The following is a 16,471-nucleotide window of genomic DNA, read 5'->3' on the forward strand; positions in this document are numbered from 1 at the left end:
AGCATCATTTTAAACCTAAGAGAAATGTTCTAAGTGGATCAAATGGGAAAGGTTTAAGAATATATGAGGATTGCATAGGCCAAGAAATGTAAACAAGTTACTACTTCTCAAACCTAGACTGCTTACATGCTAAAAGTTGTTATGAACAACAAATGTTTTAAATTAAATGGACCAATTCCAATTAATTAGAAACTACCTCATATAGTTGGAAGGTAATAGAATGGAAATGTTCCAAATTTAAGAAGTATATTATAGAAATTGATTTAGCATATTGCTAATTCTTGGACATACGATGTCTTGTTTAGTTCACTCATTAAACAATGTGGCTGAACTAAAGGAAGAAGTTATGGCTAAAGGAGAAATAAATCTACAAGTTTAGAAGCAAATGTTGCAACTTTACAAGTAGAACCTATATTTCACCTCACCTTGTTATTGGCTAGAATTAAATAAATGTTATTCATTCTTGCCATTATCAAAACACCATTCAATGTTAGTAATGACTAGGTATCGAAGATCCAAAAACGTGGAATAAATGTTATTGTATGCTTCATTGAGTCAAAATGTGTTTTGAATTGCTAAATAGGTTTAAAATTCTATATGATAGAAATAATTAAACCATTTCTATATATATAAATTGTCTCTAATATTTCAATTAATTCGAATGAAAAATTAACATTGCATGCTAAAGATCCAAAGGGATGGACTTTCAATATCATTGGGTTATGAAACCATTAATGTATGTAAATATCATTCTAATTTGAAATTTTTTTACAAAGTCACCATTTAGAGGAATGATGATGTGAACTCAAGGTCGAATACATATCGATGTAAGAAAACCAAAGGTTCAAAGGCTAGAGACAAACAATGAAACTTCATTTGTGATATGATCACTTGTGCTTAGTTGAAGCATAACTGTGAAAGTTTTAAAAAGTTCAAAACGTCCAGTATGAAGTTCAGAATCAACTTGACAAGATAATAAATACACTACAATATGATTGTAATTGTGAAAATTTGAGTCAAGACATTTACTTGGCAATATATTCAAAGTATTGTGATATGATCGTAATAATGAGAATTAAGCCAAGACCTTGATAAACATTCAAGAGTTTTGAAGTCGTTTTACAATAAACTCCGAAAGAAGACCTTATGAAATGTTCATGAAAGGGAGATATCAATCTTGAGCTATATTTTGATAATGGATGTAAATCACCTATCTTCCAACCTTTGTTCAAGGGATATACTTTTAAGATAAGCTACAAAACTAAACAATGATACATAGGTCAAATCAAAATGTAGTAAAGGTTTCATATATGATATGGATAAGAAGAGTTCTTATAAAGTCTTACTACAAAGCAAGGAATAAAAGTTGTATTAAATCGTTTAATGCACGATCAATTTCTATACAGAGCACGGGGTACTACTACACAAATCATACTTAGCACAAAAGGTTTGTTGCTCAAGTAGGTGCCCCTATGGAAATTGTTTCAAAAGGTCAAGTGGGAGTAGTATAAATCTCGAAAGAGTTCGAGAAAAGCAACAAACAAACATGGTTCAAACCATGATTGGTTCATCCTATGCTAAATATGCCTCCTCAAAAGGCAAGTGGGAGTACAAGAATCTCAAAAAGTTTGAAAGCCTTGAAAGAGTTCAAGAAAAGTGATTTCGAAAATCTTGAAGAAATTTGAGAATTAATCGAATCAAAGCAACAATATGAGCATGATTCACCTCACGTTACAAATGACAAAGTGTGGTCTCATTAATTTTAATGGGAATAATAACCATGTGTCGAAGGTAGTACATTCCAAGTGCACATCCTCTATTGTCGTTTCTCATTAAAGCTAAACAAAGTTGTATGAGTTTCAATTGTTGCATAAAAACCCACAATGATGACTAGCATATGTAAAACTTAGTCAAAGAAATATGATTTCATATTGATTAAGAGTTCTAAAACATTCATTTTGGAACATGATGATTATGCAAATAATAAAGATGATTTGACAAGTTATGACTCAAGTGGTTTAAAACTAGGAAATCTGAAATAGACTCTAATTCTGTAAGCAAGTGTATGACACTTGGTTAATTTGTCTAATTGGGTGAGACCCATTAAGCAAAACATACAAGGAAAAAAAATGTTTTCTAAATAAAGCAAAGACTTGTTAAAGGATTCAACTAATCCATAGTATGATGACTATGATTACAATGAAACCTTTACATTAGTCATGTTGCAAAGATATATTAAAGATATTCTAGTGATTTCTGCCTTATGAGATTTGGTAGATGGATTTCAAAATGCTTTCTTGAAATTTTTCATGAAAGAAGATTTGTATATGATACAATCAAAAGTTTGAAAAACAATAATCCTAGGGATGCATAAAAGATCCTTAATGGATTGAAGTTAGCATCAGGGAGTTGATGTTCTTAATTTTGTGAGTTAATCAAAATTGTTTAATGTTCTCACAAAATGAAGATGTTATGTATAAAAGATGTTTAGTGGGATCTATGAAGTCTTCTTGATCTAGTATAAAGAGCAAATTATTCATTGCTTGAAGAGTCAAATGATGGATAGTGCATTTTGTATGAAAAACCTTGAAGAGGATGATGAGTACATTTGGGATTCAAGATCTATAGAGATAGGTCTCGAAGGATGTTTGAGTTTGGTTAAGGAGCTTATATTGATAAGATTCTTATGAGGTTCACCATTATATTGAAAGAGTTTCAATCCCATATAACATGACACATTGTTTAATGATTCAATGCTTTGAAAAAGGTTGATGAAATTAATGTTTTGAGTGATGATCCTTATGCAATATGCAAAGGATGCATCATGCATGTCATGGACTATACTCTTCTATTTGATTCATGCGTTTTAAGAACAAGTGATGATAGATTTCAATCGAAATCCAATATAACGTTGGAATACAAATTAGAAATTCTAGAGTTCCTAGCGAAAGGGCAAAGAAAATTCTTAGTGTATGGAGATGAAAATGATTATAAGATTTAGAATTTGCAAAATTCATGTTTATGAGAATGTCTCATGAACTCTACTTAGTAAACCCCTTCCATTTCCAAAGCATGAGAAACATGCTAATGAAACTGGATTGAGTCAAATGATGTAATTAGAAGTTGTATTTGTTTTTGGAGAAAAACAAGTTACATGTGTAATACATTCATTTGCAGAATTATGTTTATCAATTGAAACAAAGTTTCAATCTTATTTAATCGTGGTTTCAAGATTAAATAAAATGTCCAAAATAATTATGGATTGATGGGCTCGTCAGGTTAATTTATTTAAATAACCTGGTGAATGAAACCCCATAGGTGAACAAAATCCATACATTATTCCAGTTCCTAGTCTAGAGTCATTAAAGTGGATGTTGTGCGACAGCGGAAGCAAAGGTCGAAAACAAACAAGAAAACAATAAAGAAATTCAATGCAAACAATAAGAACAACACCAAGAATTTACGTGGTTCACTATCGATGTGATAGCTACGTCCACGGGCACCGAGATCGAATGATTTCACTATAAACTGCAAAGATTACAAAGATGATTCTTGTATTTCTCAAGAACGGCTCTCACTCTATCTCTCTTAACCCTAATACTGATATTAGGGAGGTTTTATATTAATCCCTAATTAAAAGATACTTGGGCAAAAAGATAACATAAAAGATAACTTTAAATCGTAAAATCCGCGTCTCCGCATTTTTCCTTCTCCGCCCGGTCAGACCGGGCAAGGTCTGCCCGATCGGGCGCGAGAAGAAAACTCCATACGAATGCTTCAACGTATCCAACCCCCACCGCCCGGTCAGACCGGGCAAGGTCTGCCCGATCGGGCGAAGGCTCGCCCGGTCGGGCGAAGGCTCGCCCGGTCGGGCGCGAGAGCAGCTTCTTCAACGAATTTGCCAGGCACCTCTTCTTCTTCCGCCCGGTCAGACCGGGCAATGTCCGCCCGATCGGGCGGACAAAGCTACGAAGTACGAGTCACCTAATATACTTATCAACAATCTCCACCTTGACGAGAACTCGTAGTCAGCAAACGACCCCATCAAGACATAGTGAAAAAACATCTCAAGCCAAACCCGATGCAGGACTCATGCATAAGCCATACATCCCGATAAGTCTTCAACCAAGACCCATCACATACTCGTCTCCAAGTATAACAACTCATAATGCTCCACCTGCATCACAAGCCCCGGGCAAGCTCCACCTTAATGCCAACACACCTACACCAGGAGCTCCCCAACTTCGCCCCTCAGGGCCTACTACATCACGTAGTAATCAATATTTAACAAGTCTAAGCAATGTTTAAACTTGCTAAACGGAACAGGCTTAGTGAAGAAATCAGCCGGGTTGTCAGCAGTCCCAATCTTCTTCACCTTAATCCTCTTGTCAGTACGCAAGAAATGATACCTGACATCAATGTGCTTCGTCCGATCATGGTGTACTTGATCTTTAGCTAAGCAAATCGCACTTAGACTATCACAATACACTGTAGCAAAATCCTGTGCAATACCCAGTTCACCTACTAGGCCTTTGAGCCAAATAGACTCCTTAGCTGCAGAAGTTAAAGCCATATACTCAGCTTCAGTAGTTGACAACGTAACTGATGACTGCAATGTAGACTTCCAACTAACCACAGAACCACCCAAAGTGAACACATAACCAGTCACAGACCTCCTGGTATCCACATCAGCTGCATAATCAGAATCACTGTACCCAGTGACCAAGCATTCCCTACCATTCCCGTACACAAGACCAATATCAGTTGTCCCTCTCAGGTAGCGAAAAATCCTTTTCACCCCTTGCCAGTGTTCCCTCCTAGGTTGAGCCATAAACCTGCTTACAACACTAACAGCATGCGCAATATCCGGCCTAGTACAGACCATAGCATACATCAAACAACCAACCGCGTTTGCATATGGAACTCTAGACATATAAGACAACTCCTCCTCTGATTGAGGTGACATAGACAAAGACAACTTACAACTAACAGTAGTTGGCGTACTTATAGGCTTCGATTTTTCCATCCCAAAACGAGACAGAATCTTTTCAATGTAGCTTTTCTGAGTCAAGAAAAGCTTACCTCTAGCCCGATCCCTGTAGATCTCCATACCCAAAATCTTCCTAGCTGCACCCAAGTCTTTCATGTCAAACTCCGAGTTAAGCATCTCCTTTAATCTTTTGTACCACTGTCGGGGGGATTGCTTAAGTCCATACAATGACTTTAGCAATCTGCAGGCATAGTGTTCCTTTCCAGGAGCTTCGAATCCTTCGGGCTACTTCATCAGAATCTCCTCCTCCAAATCGCCATGAAGGAAGGCCGTTTTAACATCCAACTGCTCCAGCTCAAGATCAAAATGTGCTACAATTGACAATAACACACGGATAGAAGTATGTCGAACCACAGGTGAGAATATCTCAACAAAGTCAACCCCTTCTACCTGACTGAACCCCTTAGCAACTAGCCTAGCCTTAAAACGTATTTGCTCAGTTTCCGACAACCCTTCTTTCTTCTTGTAAATCCATTTACAACCCACAAGCTTCCTCCCTTCCGGTACCTTTACCAGTTCCCACACTCTGTTCTTGTAAAGGGACTGCATCTCTTCACCCATTGCGGCAAGCCATTGCGCAGACTCACTACAACTAATTGCTTGTTTATATGTGGCAGGTTCAAATGACTCTACATCATCAGCTACACTCAATGCATAACCTGTCATCGCATCAACACAGCAATTTCTTCCCTCCATCTCTTCAATCAATCTAACAGGCTTCTTGATAACTCGTTTAGGCATCTCAAGAATGGTGTCAGGTTGACTAGATGACCCCTGATTAGATTGCTCCACCTCATCCCCAGAGTTAGAATGAGTAGGAGTAATCTCAGGTTCAGGAGTACCCGGCACTGGAACATCAGCATCATCATCAATATATTGTACCCGAGGTAAATCAGCAATGGTAGACTGATGTACCTCAAGTACCCCATCTGTCTGTAATAAATTGTCTCCTTCCCTTCTCAAATCTGAAATCTCTGCATTTTTAATTGAATACATGGTGTTTTCATCGAAAGTAACATCCCTACTAAGAATGACCCGACCCTCCGAAGGTGAAAAAATTCTAAACCCCTTCACACCATCCCCGTACCCAACAAAACACCCCTTCTTGGCTCGTGGATCCAGCTTACCCTCAATAACATGATAATAAGCAACACAACCAAAAATCTTCAAATTCGAAAAATTAGGCAACTTACCACTCCAGATCTCAAACGGAATTTTGGAATCAATTCCAGAATGAGGACCCCTATTAATGACATAACAAGCTGTTAACACAGCTTCACTCCAGTACCTCCTCCCAAGCCCTGCATTAGAGAGCATGCATCGGACTCTCTCTAGCAGTGTCTGATTAACCCGTTCTGCTACACCGTTCTGCTGTGGTGTCTTCCTGACAGTATGATGCCGACCTATACCCTCATCTGCACAGAACTGATTAAACTCGTCTTTGCAAAACTCTAGCCCATTGTCCGTTCGTAGCTTCTTGATCTTCCTTCCTTGTCGATTTTCCACCAAAGCTTTCCATTGCTTGAAAACTTTGAAGGCCTCATCCTTTGACTTAAGCAACCTAAGCCATGTGTATCGGGACTTGTCATCAACAAATGACACAAAATAGTGGTAACCTCCCATACCTTCAACTCTAGATGGACCCCAGCAATCTGAATGGATGTAATCGAGCACTGCATCAGTAATGTGAGCACCCTTGCTGAACTTTGACCTGTGTTTCTTACCAAACACACAATGCTCACAAAATTCAAGGTTGGCAACCTTGACCCCGGATAGAAGACCCCTCTTGGACAATAGCTGCATCCCCTTCTCCCCCATATGACCAAGCCTTATGTGCCAAATCTTAGTCATCTCCTGGTGAGATACAGATGCGCAAACCGCAGAACTAGGCAGTGTAACACCCTCAAAAACATAGAGGGTGTTCCTTTTGATACCCTTAAGTACCAACTCAGAACCTCTGAAAATACACAACTCCCCATCTGAAAACACACCATTGTACCCCAATTCATCCAGGGTACCCAATGAAATCAGATTCTTTCCTAAAGCAGGAACATGCCGTACATTAGTCAAAGTTAACCTCCGCCCATCAACAGTCCTCAACCTCATGGAACCAATACCTGTGACCTTACATGGAGCATTGTTACCGACTATAACCATACCCCCATTGCGAGGTTCATATGTATCAAACCAATCTCGACGTGGACACATATGGAACGAACACCCCGAATCTAGAACCCAGTTATCAGATAAATCATCAGACCTAGCAGAACTGACTAATGCTAAATCTTCCTCTGAATTATAGCTCTCATTCGGTTTCTCTTCAACTACAGCAGCCTGGGACTTGTTTTTCCTCACCGGACAATTATTCCTAAATTGACCCGGTTCTTTACAGTAATAACATGTTTTAGTAGTAGTTTTACTAGATCCATCCTTGCCGTTTCCAGCACCCGACCCAGCATTGTTCCCCTTGTTAAACCCCTTATTCTTTTTAGACTTTCCGGACTTAACAAATAACCCACTACCATTATCCCCATTATCACTCGTAGCTTTCATTCTGAGTTCCCTAGTATGAAGTGCTGCCTTCACTTCTTCTAAGGTTATAGAATCCTTACCAACAACAAAAGACTCTACAAAATTCTCAAAGCTAGACGGTAGAGATACAAGTAAAATCAACGCAGCATCCTCATCATCAATTTTAACATCTAAATTACGTAAATCAAGCAAAATAGAGTTAAGTTTTTCTAGATGTTCCCGTAAGGAAGTACCTGACTGCATCCGGAGGCTAAACAACCGCTGTTTCAGTAATAATTTGTTGGTCAACGACTTAGTCATATACAATGACTCCAGCTTCAGCCACAATCCAGCCGCCGTTTCCTGATCAGCAACCTCCGTGATGATTTGATCATCAAGACTAAGTAATATGGTAGAGTGTGCCTTCTCTTCCATAACTTCTAACTGCGAGTCAGTCGGTCCGTCTCCTGACTCCGAAGTAGTACTCTTTGGAGCCAACGGACGCCATATCTGCTGTTGTTTTAACAGAGCCTTCATCTTAATTTGCCATAGCCCGAAACTATTTTTCCCGGTAAACTTCTCAATTCTTATTGTTGAATCTCCTGCCATTGTTATCTTCAAGAAACTCTCCAAGGATTGAACCTGGCTCTGATACCAATTGTTGTGCGACAGCGGAAGCAAAGGTCGAAAACAAACAAGAAAACAATAAAGAAATTCAATGCAAACAATAAGAACAACACCAAGAATTTACGTGGTTCACTATCGATGTGATAGCTACGTCCACGGGCACCGAGATCGAATGATTTCACTATAAACTGCAATCTCATTAAATGGACTAGCATGTAAGATTGATTGGATAACGCTGTTTCTTGGGCTATAGGAGTGTAATGAAGCTCGGTCAATCACATGGGTATGCATGAATGATGCATGATCGAACTATAGTCCTACTTTGAAGCTAAAGTATAGAGCTTCCGGATATATTAGTGGATTCCTTTGACATGAGTGGAACATTGATTTCATTCAATGATTGATGTAACTGTGTACATTCAAACGTCTTCCCGTAACTGGAGATTATAAAGGGTGTCTCCTGGTTACCTCATGATATGAGTGGGAGCCTTGGTTGCCACAAGATTGGATTGAGTCTACCTATTTAATTAGGAATGTGTCTTGGCCCCTTGAGGAGGGAGAATTCAGAAAATGTATGGCCGTACTCAAATGGATTACAAGGTAATCATTTGTTTTGTAATTCTAACTCAGTTTCTCAAGAAAAGATTTGTAGATTAATATGATCACGACATGAGATGCAATTATATTATCAAATTGACACACATTGACTTAAGGAATTTGAATATTGTGCACTTGTCTCAGACAAGTGAGAGATTGAAGGAGTTATGTCTTCGATAAGTGCAATTACTAGATATATCAAGGATCACTATTATGGAGATAATAAGTTCGTTCTTTTGGGTCGTCATTATCTGTTGCTAGACTATGATCATTGATATTTGGGCTATTCAAATAGTCCAAAGCCCACTAGAATGGATCCTATGAGGTCACACAATAAAGGTATTGGGTTAAGCAAGTTAGGGCCTCATGAACAAGTAACCAATCATGAATTGGATTGGGCTAGTATAGTTAGATTAGAGTTAGGATTTGGGCTTTGTTATGGAGTCTTATTTAGAGATGAGATCTATAAATAAAGTCCATGCCTAGGGTTGTATGAGACAACACAATTAACAATTAATTGTGCACCAAGCAACCAGTAATCCAAAACCTCTCTCTCTCTCTATACCACACGCTTATCCCCTTCCCTCGTGGTGGTTCGTGATTTGTTCGTTGCTTGTTTTTCTCCATAGAAGGTCAATTGAAGGGTTCAATTGCAACTAACTAGCATTAGTGGAGGTCTTAATCTGAGCCTGTGGACCAAGTAGAGGAATCACACTTGAGGTTCTTTATCTCCCTTGTTCTTGTTCAATCACACGTGGAATCATGCTTCAAAGGTATTAATTCTAATTCTTTATGTGTTATGCATGATCTTGGGATTAGGTGCTATATGAATATGATTCATGTTTTCTGCATTCGTACCTATAAAATCCTACAGGATCCACTGACCAAGCCTAGCCTCAAAGTTGAAATTGACCTAGATACCCAAAGTTAGCTTGGCCTTACTGTACAAGAGTCGAAGTTACCCTGATACCCAAAGTGACCCAACTCGAAATCGACTTAATACACGATTTCACCGGAGAATTAGCTTATAGGCTTATACCTAATAACCTGAACCAAAAATACCCAATCAAGTTGATACATAAAAATACAAAACCAATGTAAGCAAGAATTTATTTATCCAAACAGTTCTGTATCGAAAACAGCATGAACCAAACCAACTTATTGATTTTTTTTATATCTTTTATTTTTAATATGTAAGTGTGTAAAATTTTAAGTGTATAGTTTACATATTTTGAGTATTTCTTTTCTTTGCCCTTTTCTCCATTGGATTATAACAAATTAGTAAAAAGATTGAAAATCAACGACCATATACAGTACAAGATCCCTACTAGTGGAGGTTCCACCGTACTAAAAGTTTAAGAAAAAATATATTAAAGCTTAGTTTATTAATAATGCAATTTTGGTATTAAAGCTTAGATTATGAAAAAAAAGTATAGCTGTATGTTTTACAAATAATTTTTGTGTTTTACACAAATTATATTTGACACTTTGATCAAAACGACCAAATCTGCGTGTACCTAACCCTAGAATTAGCGTTTAATCGTTTATATATCTTTTAATGCAGACGGCACTGTTAATTAGCATTTAAGACGACATATTGTAGAATGTTTGGTTCGTACAAGTTGTTAGTTGTACCATGCGTTACAAAAATGTGAAGAACATATAGTTACAGTATAAAGAACATACAGTTACATTTAATCACACGGAAATTTCCAGGCGTCTATTATAAATAAGTAAAAGATAAATTCTATATCATTTTACCCAGCACTCAGATAGAATTTTTTTTTTTAAAAAAAAAAAAAATTCAAATTCTCTGATTAACTTTCATTCTCTAAAAATTATTTTTTGTTTCTAAAAATAGTTCAAGATTTTCTTTTCAAAATGCTTGTTAAATTTACAGATGTTCTTTACAAAATATTATCATGTTCTTTATTAGTATATTATATATGTAGTATATTTTTGGATATTTAGTTATAATATACGTCATGACTTCATGTGTCTTAATGATTGTTATGTGTATCCTTGTAATGTTCTTTATATGATAAAATAATGTTTTTTTATTAGAAAATATGATGTACTTTATATTTGTATGTAATGACAATTAATTATTTACACTATGTTCCTTCCTTATGTCCATTATTATATTAGGTAATGATCTTTATTTGATCTTTTGATTAACTATTTTAAACATCTATGTTCTTTGATTGTAAGTGTAATATACTTTTATTGTCACATAATATTCATTGCTGATTATGAAATTTGTTGAAACTTAAAGGTTTTGATGATGATGAACTTAAACTAAAGCAAACTCAACTCATAAAGGTTTATTAGTGTTTGATTAGTACAGGTGAAGTAGACCTTGGTGGTGGGAGAGTAACCCAAGCTAAGAAGACATGAAAAGACCTTTGAAGAAAAGTTAGTCAAAATAGAAGAAGAGTTCTCTAACAAGAACTAAGTTCCTTAACAGGAATGTTCCCTAACAGGAACTTGGAGATAGCAAGCTGAAGACAGTAAGTTCTGGAAAGAACTTAGTCTGCGAAGTTCCAGTTGAAGAATGGAGCATAAGTGACAACAGGAACTTGGTGTCCTGGTTTGCGTGAAGCCCAAGTGGTCCATATTTACAGAAACGTGGCAAAACAATATTTATTTAGTTAAGATTTTATCTTCTAGATTTATTGCTAAATATGTTAAGTAGATTTACATGAAACCTATTAGAAGCGTGACAAGTTGCTTGGCAAATCTAATTAAAACGGAAAAGATAAAAGATAGATTTTAAATAAAGATTTTCTAATTGATTTTATTTCTTAAAATCCATTTAACAAAAAGATATTATTCTTTTTGTTAAATCATTCTTTATCTTATTTTTCCGAAAAGATTTTATTACAAATGATTTACATAAAACAATGTTTTGTGATTTAGTTAAATTAACTTATTTATATTTTGTAAACCCTACTTGCATTGCTATATGCGTCAATCTTGTATAAATAGTAGTGATCACATTTCATATGTTTTTGTGAGTTTATGCGTGAAAAAATCTCTGATCTTAATTTGTGTAAGCTTTCCAAGATTTTAATCTTGTCATATTAGTTTCGGGTTTCGTGCATTGCTTGCCTAACATATTCTAGGTGTTTTATACTCTGTATTGGTTGGGTTATTTGGTGTGTGTGTGAAATTTATATTGCATACAGGTGTGTAAGCTTTGAGTGAAAAGCTGCGAGGCAGTACGGTGTTAGTACGAGTGAATCCAAGTGTGGAACTTGGGTTGGGTTGGGTAGGATAGGGTCTTACTGTGTAGCAAGTTCAATTTGGAACTTGTGAGTAAAGGTCTGTTTTATAATAGGTTTTAACTTGGTGTTTTCCCTATTATAGTGAATTGGTTTGGTTTGGAAATCCCTTAGACGAGTCGAGGTTTTACTTCCAGTTGGGCCCTATAAGGTTTCCTCGTAAAATCTTGTGTGCATTGCAAAGTTCCTTTATATTCTGTTTTATATTTTGCAAAAGTGGTCACTAGGAACTCACCTACAATTCACCTCCCCCCTCTTGTAGTGTTCGTTTCAATTAACAAAATGTTCTTTGAATTTTGTCTTTGAATTATGATGAGTAAATAATATTTTTAAAACATAGAACTAATAATATCCAAAATAAATCTAATATATATATATAAAGGGGAGTTTTTTCCCGAGTTTTTAGGGAGCCATGTAGGATTTAATTTTCTTAGAACGCCACGTAGGATTATAAATTTTTGTTGTAGCCAATCAAATAAGAGATTATTATTTTCTTTTATAATTAAATAATTCAAATGCCACGTAAGAAAAATTGGCGAATAAAATTTTTAAGTTTAAATTAATTAAATATTATATATTATCTTTTGATATTAGGAATTTTATCCAAATATATAACAAATTTTAGCACATTAATACAAAAAAAAATTATTTAAAAAAAAATCAAACAAACCGTGCATCGCACGGGCTTCATCTAGTATTATAATAATTAAAAGGAAAATTTGAAAATTACCACCATGTATAGTAGTCAAAATTGAAATTACCACCTCAAGTTCTTTTTTTATCTTACCACCTAGTTTTTTTCAACAACTTTTTAAACTCCCACCTGCTTTACAAATGACGTCACCATATATAAGCCCATTTTTGTGTTTTCCCTCTCTTTCCCTCTCTCTTCCCTTGAATTCCTCTGTTTTCCCTTGTCGTCCTTCTCCCTTATTTCGATTTCTTCTCTGAAATTCGTTTTTGATTACACAAATTTCGAAAATTAGGTATAAATTTCTACAATATAACCTTTTTCAAATTGAATTTATTAGTGTAATTAGGGTTTAGGTAATCAATTTGGTGGTTTTGCTAAAATAAAAAAAAATTAGGGTTTGTGAAATTGAAAATTGGACAATTAAACAAGTAATTGTGGCGAAAACACAATTAAATCATGCAATTGAGGCGAAAACACTAACATTGCAGTGGTGATTACTCATTTAGACGAAAACACAATTAAATCATGCAATTGGGGCGAAAACACCAACACAGCCCAAAATACCAAAGTGTTTGTGGTAAAATTACATTATAGACATCCCAAAAAATTATGCAGGTTTTGCTCTCAAGGTCCACTATTACCCTATCTCCTCCAAACTCCACCTCATACTTATCATCTCTTGAAGCTTGGACAATGCTAGACCTTGAAACATACTCTATGCCCTTTAAGAAAGAAGGAAGACAAGGGAAAACAGGGGAATTCGAGGAAGAAAGAGGGAAAGAGAGGAAAAACGCAAAAGTAGCCCCCATGATGACATCATTTGTAAAACAGGTGGAAATTTAAAAAGTTTCGGAAAAAACTAGGTGGTAAGATTTAAAAAATAAAATTAAAAAAAAAAAAAACTTGAGGTGGTAATGTCAATTTTGACTACTATACATGGTGGTAATTTTCAAATTTTCCTAATTAAAAATGTCACTAAAAACTTAGTTTTGAATAAAATATGTTAAAACAAAAATATGTGTGTAGACACCCATTTGTGTCTCCCAAAAACCAAATCCAGTGATAAGTACCTTTCACGTCGAATCATAATCGAATGAAGTGAAAGTGTGGAAAGTTTAGTGTTGCGGATAGTTTTAATTTCTTTTCTCTTCTCTCTGTTTTTGAAAACCTATTTTAAGAAAACAGCCAATCCAGTTTGGTTGGTCCATGATATGGGTCCAATAGTAGTGTAGTTGGATGAGGCTTGAAAAGAGCTTTTCAACGATATATTATAAGCCCAATTCTGATGAATATTGAGGAAGTTATGGCCAATTTACTGAACTGAGCCCGGTTTGAGCCTTATATGCGGCCCAATGATCTAGAGGAGGGCCTAATATGGATTTATCATTCCTAATGCAATTAGGAATGGTTTTAGTCTTCTAGATTCTTCTAGAAGGTTCTTTTCATTTCTAATTCAATTAGCATTGATAAATTGACTTTTGTTGACTTTTTAGAGTTTTATTTAGAATCAAATAACGTTTTTTGAGGAAAATACGATTTTATCCTCCTGTATGTCAATTTCTATTTAATTTTAAGAAAACGCGTGAATTTCTGATTCAGCGCCAAACGCCAGCTGTAGCGCCTGGCGCTACGCTTGGCGCCTGACACTAGCCTTAGCGTCTGGCGCCAAGGTCAGCGTTTGGCGCTAATTTGGTTTTTTGCGTCAGAACTCTGTTTTTGATGTTTTATCTTTTTGGTTGATTTTCTCTATAAATAACGTGCTAAAAACTTCGTTTTCATTCATCAATTCTTATTCTTACCAATTCACCAACTCTCTTCAAGATTTTCTTGATTATTCTCTCTCTCTTTTCTAAACTAGCCTTCTCTCAAATATAATTATTCCGCATTCATTAGACTTAGAAACACCTAGCCAAGTTCGAAGTTGCCTTCACCCTAGACGTGAAAGGTTTAATTTCTGAGGGTTTGGTCCCAAATCTTTATTTTAATTATTTAATTTAATTGTTTTGTTTATTATTTTCCTTGAAGTTACTAATGTGTGTATTTTGTTATTAGAAAGAGGTACGAGGCATCTAAGTAAGTACTTTAATGGTTTAACTGATATTATGATATATAAATCATGTTTAGTTTGTTATTTTGATTCCCAGTATCATGTTAGGATGTTATCCTTAATTTGATGTTTAGGGTGACAACAATAAATTCCTAGTATCATGTCTAGGCTAACTTTAATACCAAGTATGATTAAAATTATGATGCCTTTTATGTTCTTCCTAATATTTATGATTGTTAGTACTATGTTAGGGTTAAAGTTTTGATTTTTATTGTTTTGTGACATGCTAGGGTTTGTTATTAATCTTGTTAGTATCATGCCTAGGATCTTGCTATTATTATGATTTAACATGATTATGATTATGATTATTTTTAATTATTATTTTTATAATTATTATTATGATGATTATGTAGGGGATTATAGGTACTACGCAGCGGAAATAAACATGAATCATATTCATACAGTACCTAATCCCAAGATCTAATGCATAACACATAAAGAACATATAATCGTACCTTTGAAGCGTGATTCCACGTGCGATCGAGCAAGAACGTTGGGAGGTAAAGAACCTCAAGCGTGATTCCTCTACTTGGTCCACGGGCACAGATTAAGACCTCCACTAATGCTAGTTAGTTGCAATTGAACCCTTCAATTGACCTTCTATGGATAAGTGCGAGCAAATACCTTTATTCTATCAGATATACATTTAGGAAATAAGTCAAACCACCAAGATATCTTTAAACTCCTTATTTCGTCAAATGTCAACAATAAATCACGAAAATTATCCAAAATATTGTCATACCAAGTACTTAGAGCTAATACATACCAGGATTAATGCAATCGTTAAAGATTGACTCGATCATGGCGTTGACTTCATCCTCTCTAATGGGCCTTTGGGCTCCAAGAATCTTTGGGTTAAAAAACGCCAAACTACTTGCCTTCCGAACTTTAACATAATAAGACCCATAATCAGCCCAAATAAATCCCACATCATTTCTAGTAATTCTCCCTGCAACTGACCTATGCCTATTAGCCAAATCATGATCATGCTCCTTCAAAACTTGCTTTGCTAGTTCACCATTTGATACCACAATGTTTAGTTCCGACGCGAGCTTGAAAGAGATTATAGGGCCGTAGGTTTGCGCCCATTCGTGGAAGCACCTACACCGGACCGGTTTTATGTCGTAAATGTTACCGATGACTGGCCACGGCCTTGGACCGGGGGGTAGCTTGTACCGGAACCGCTGGAAGACATAGTGAACAATAACAATGAAAATAATAGAAATTGGTATGGTTAAAAAAAGAATCATATTCTTTAAGTGAACTATTGGTGTGATTGTTTGTGTATGAGGAGGTAATCATATATTGTAAGGTTTAGGTTTTAATAATATGGAGGTTTATAGTAGTGTATATTGTTTATAATTGGGAGTATTATTGATCTAATGTGTCACTATAATACCCCAAATATTTTATCAATGAATTGTACACAACACATGTTATAATATAACTTGTATTCCACGTAGTTTCTACTTTGTTTATTAAACTATATCAATAATTGTTAACAGAATAGTTGACTAAAAAAATTAAGAGACCACTAACGTCAGACTTTTATGTGTTATTCTTATGTAAAAATTAACTTTAGACACGTATGCTGTTTTTTT

At 35.6% G+C, this 16,471-nt stretch overlaps 1 protein-coding gene across 1 annotated transcript; it reads right to left on the reverse strand.

Annotated features, from left to right (window-relative positions):
* Nucleotides 1–15,410: 15,410 nt before the first annotated feature.
* On the reverse strand, nucleotides 15,411–16,159 carry LOC110701836 (cytochrome P450 98A2-like). The gene is made up of 2 exons (XM_021879456.1): nucleotides 15,637–16,159; nucleotides 15,411–15,501 (listed from the first exon to the last, which is right to left on the reverse strand). The coding sequence occupies exons 1-2, from the start codon at nucleotides 16,118–16,120 to the stop codon at nucleotides 15,497–15,499; spliced, it is 489 nt and encodes a 162-aa protein (XP_021735148.1). The 5' UTR covers nucleotides 16,121–16,159; the 3' UTR covers nucleotides 15,411–15,496.
* Between the last annotated feature and the right edge of the window lie 312 nt (nucleotides 16,160–16,471).

The sequence above is a fragment of the Chenopodium quinoa genome, unplaced genomic scaffold (assembly GCF_001683475.1).
Source record: "Chenopodium quinoa cultivar QQ74 unplaced genomic scaffold, ASM168347v1, whole genome shotgun sequence".
In the NCBI taxonomy this organism is placed as follows: domain Eukaryota; kingdom Viridiplantae; phylum Streptophyta; class Magnoliopsida; order Caryophyllales; family Amaranthaceae; genus Chenopodium; species Chenopodium quinoa.

Bases quoted from the DNA above. Each gene is read 5' to 3' on its own strand.
- LOC110701836 (XM_021879456.1), bottom strand. From the start codon at position 16,120: ATGATTCTTTTTTTAACCATACCAATTTCTATTATTTTCATTGTTATT.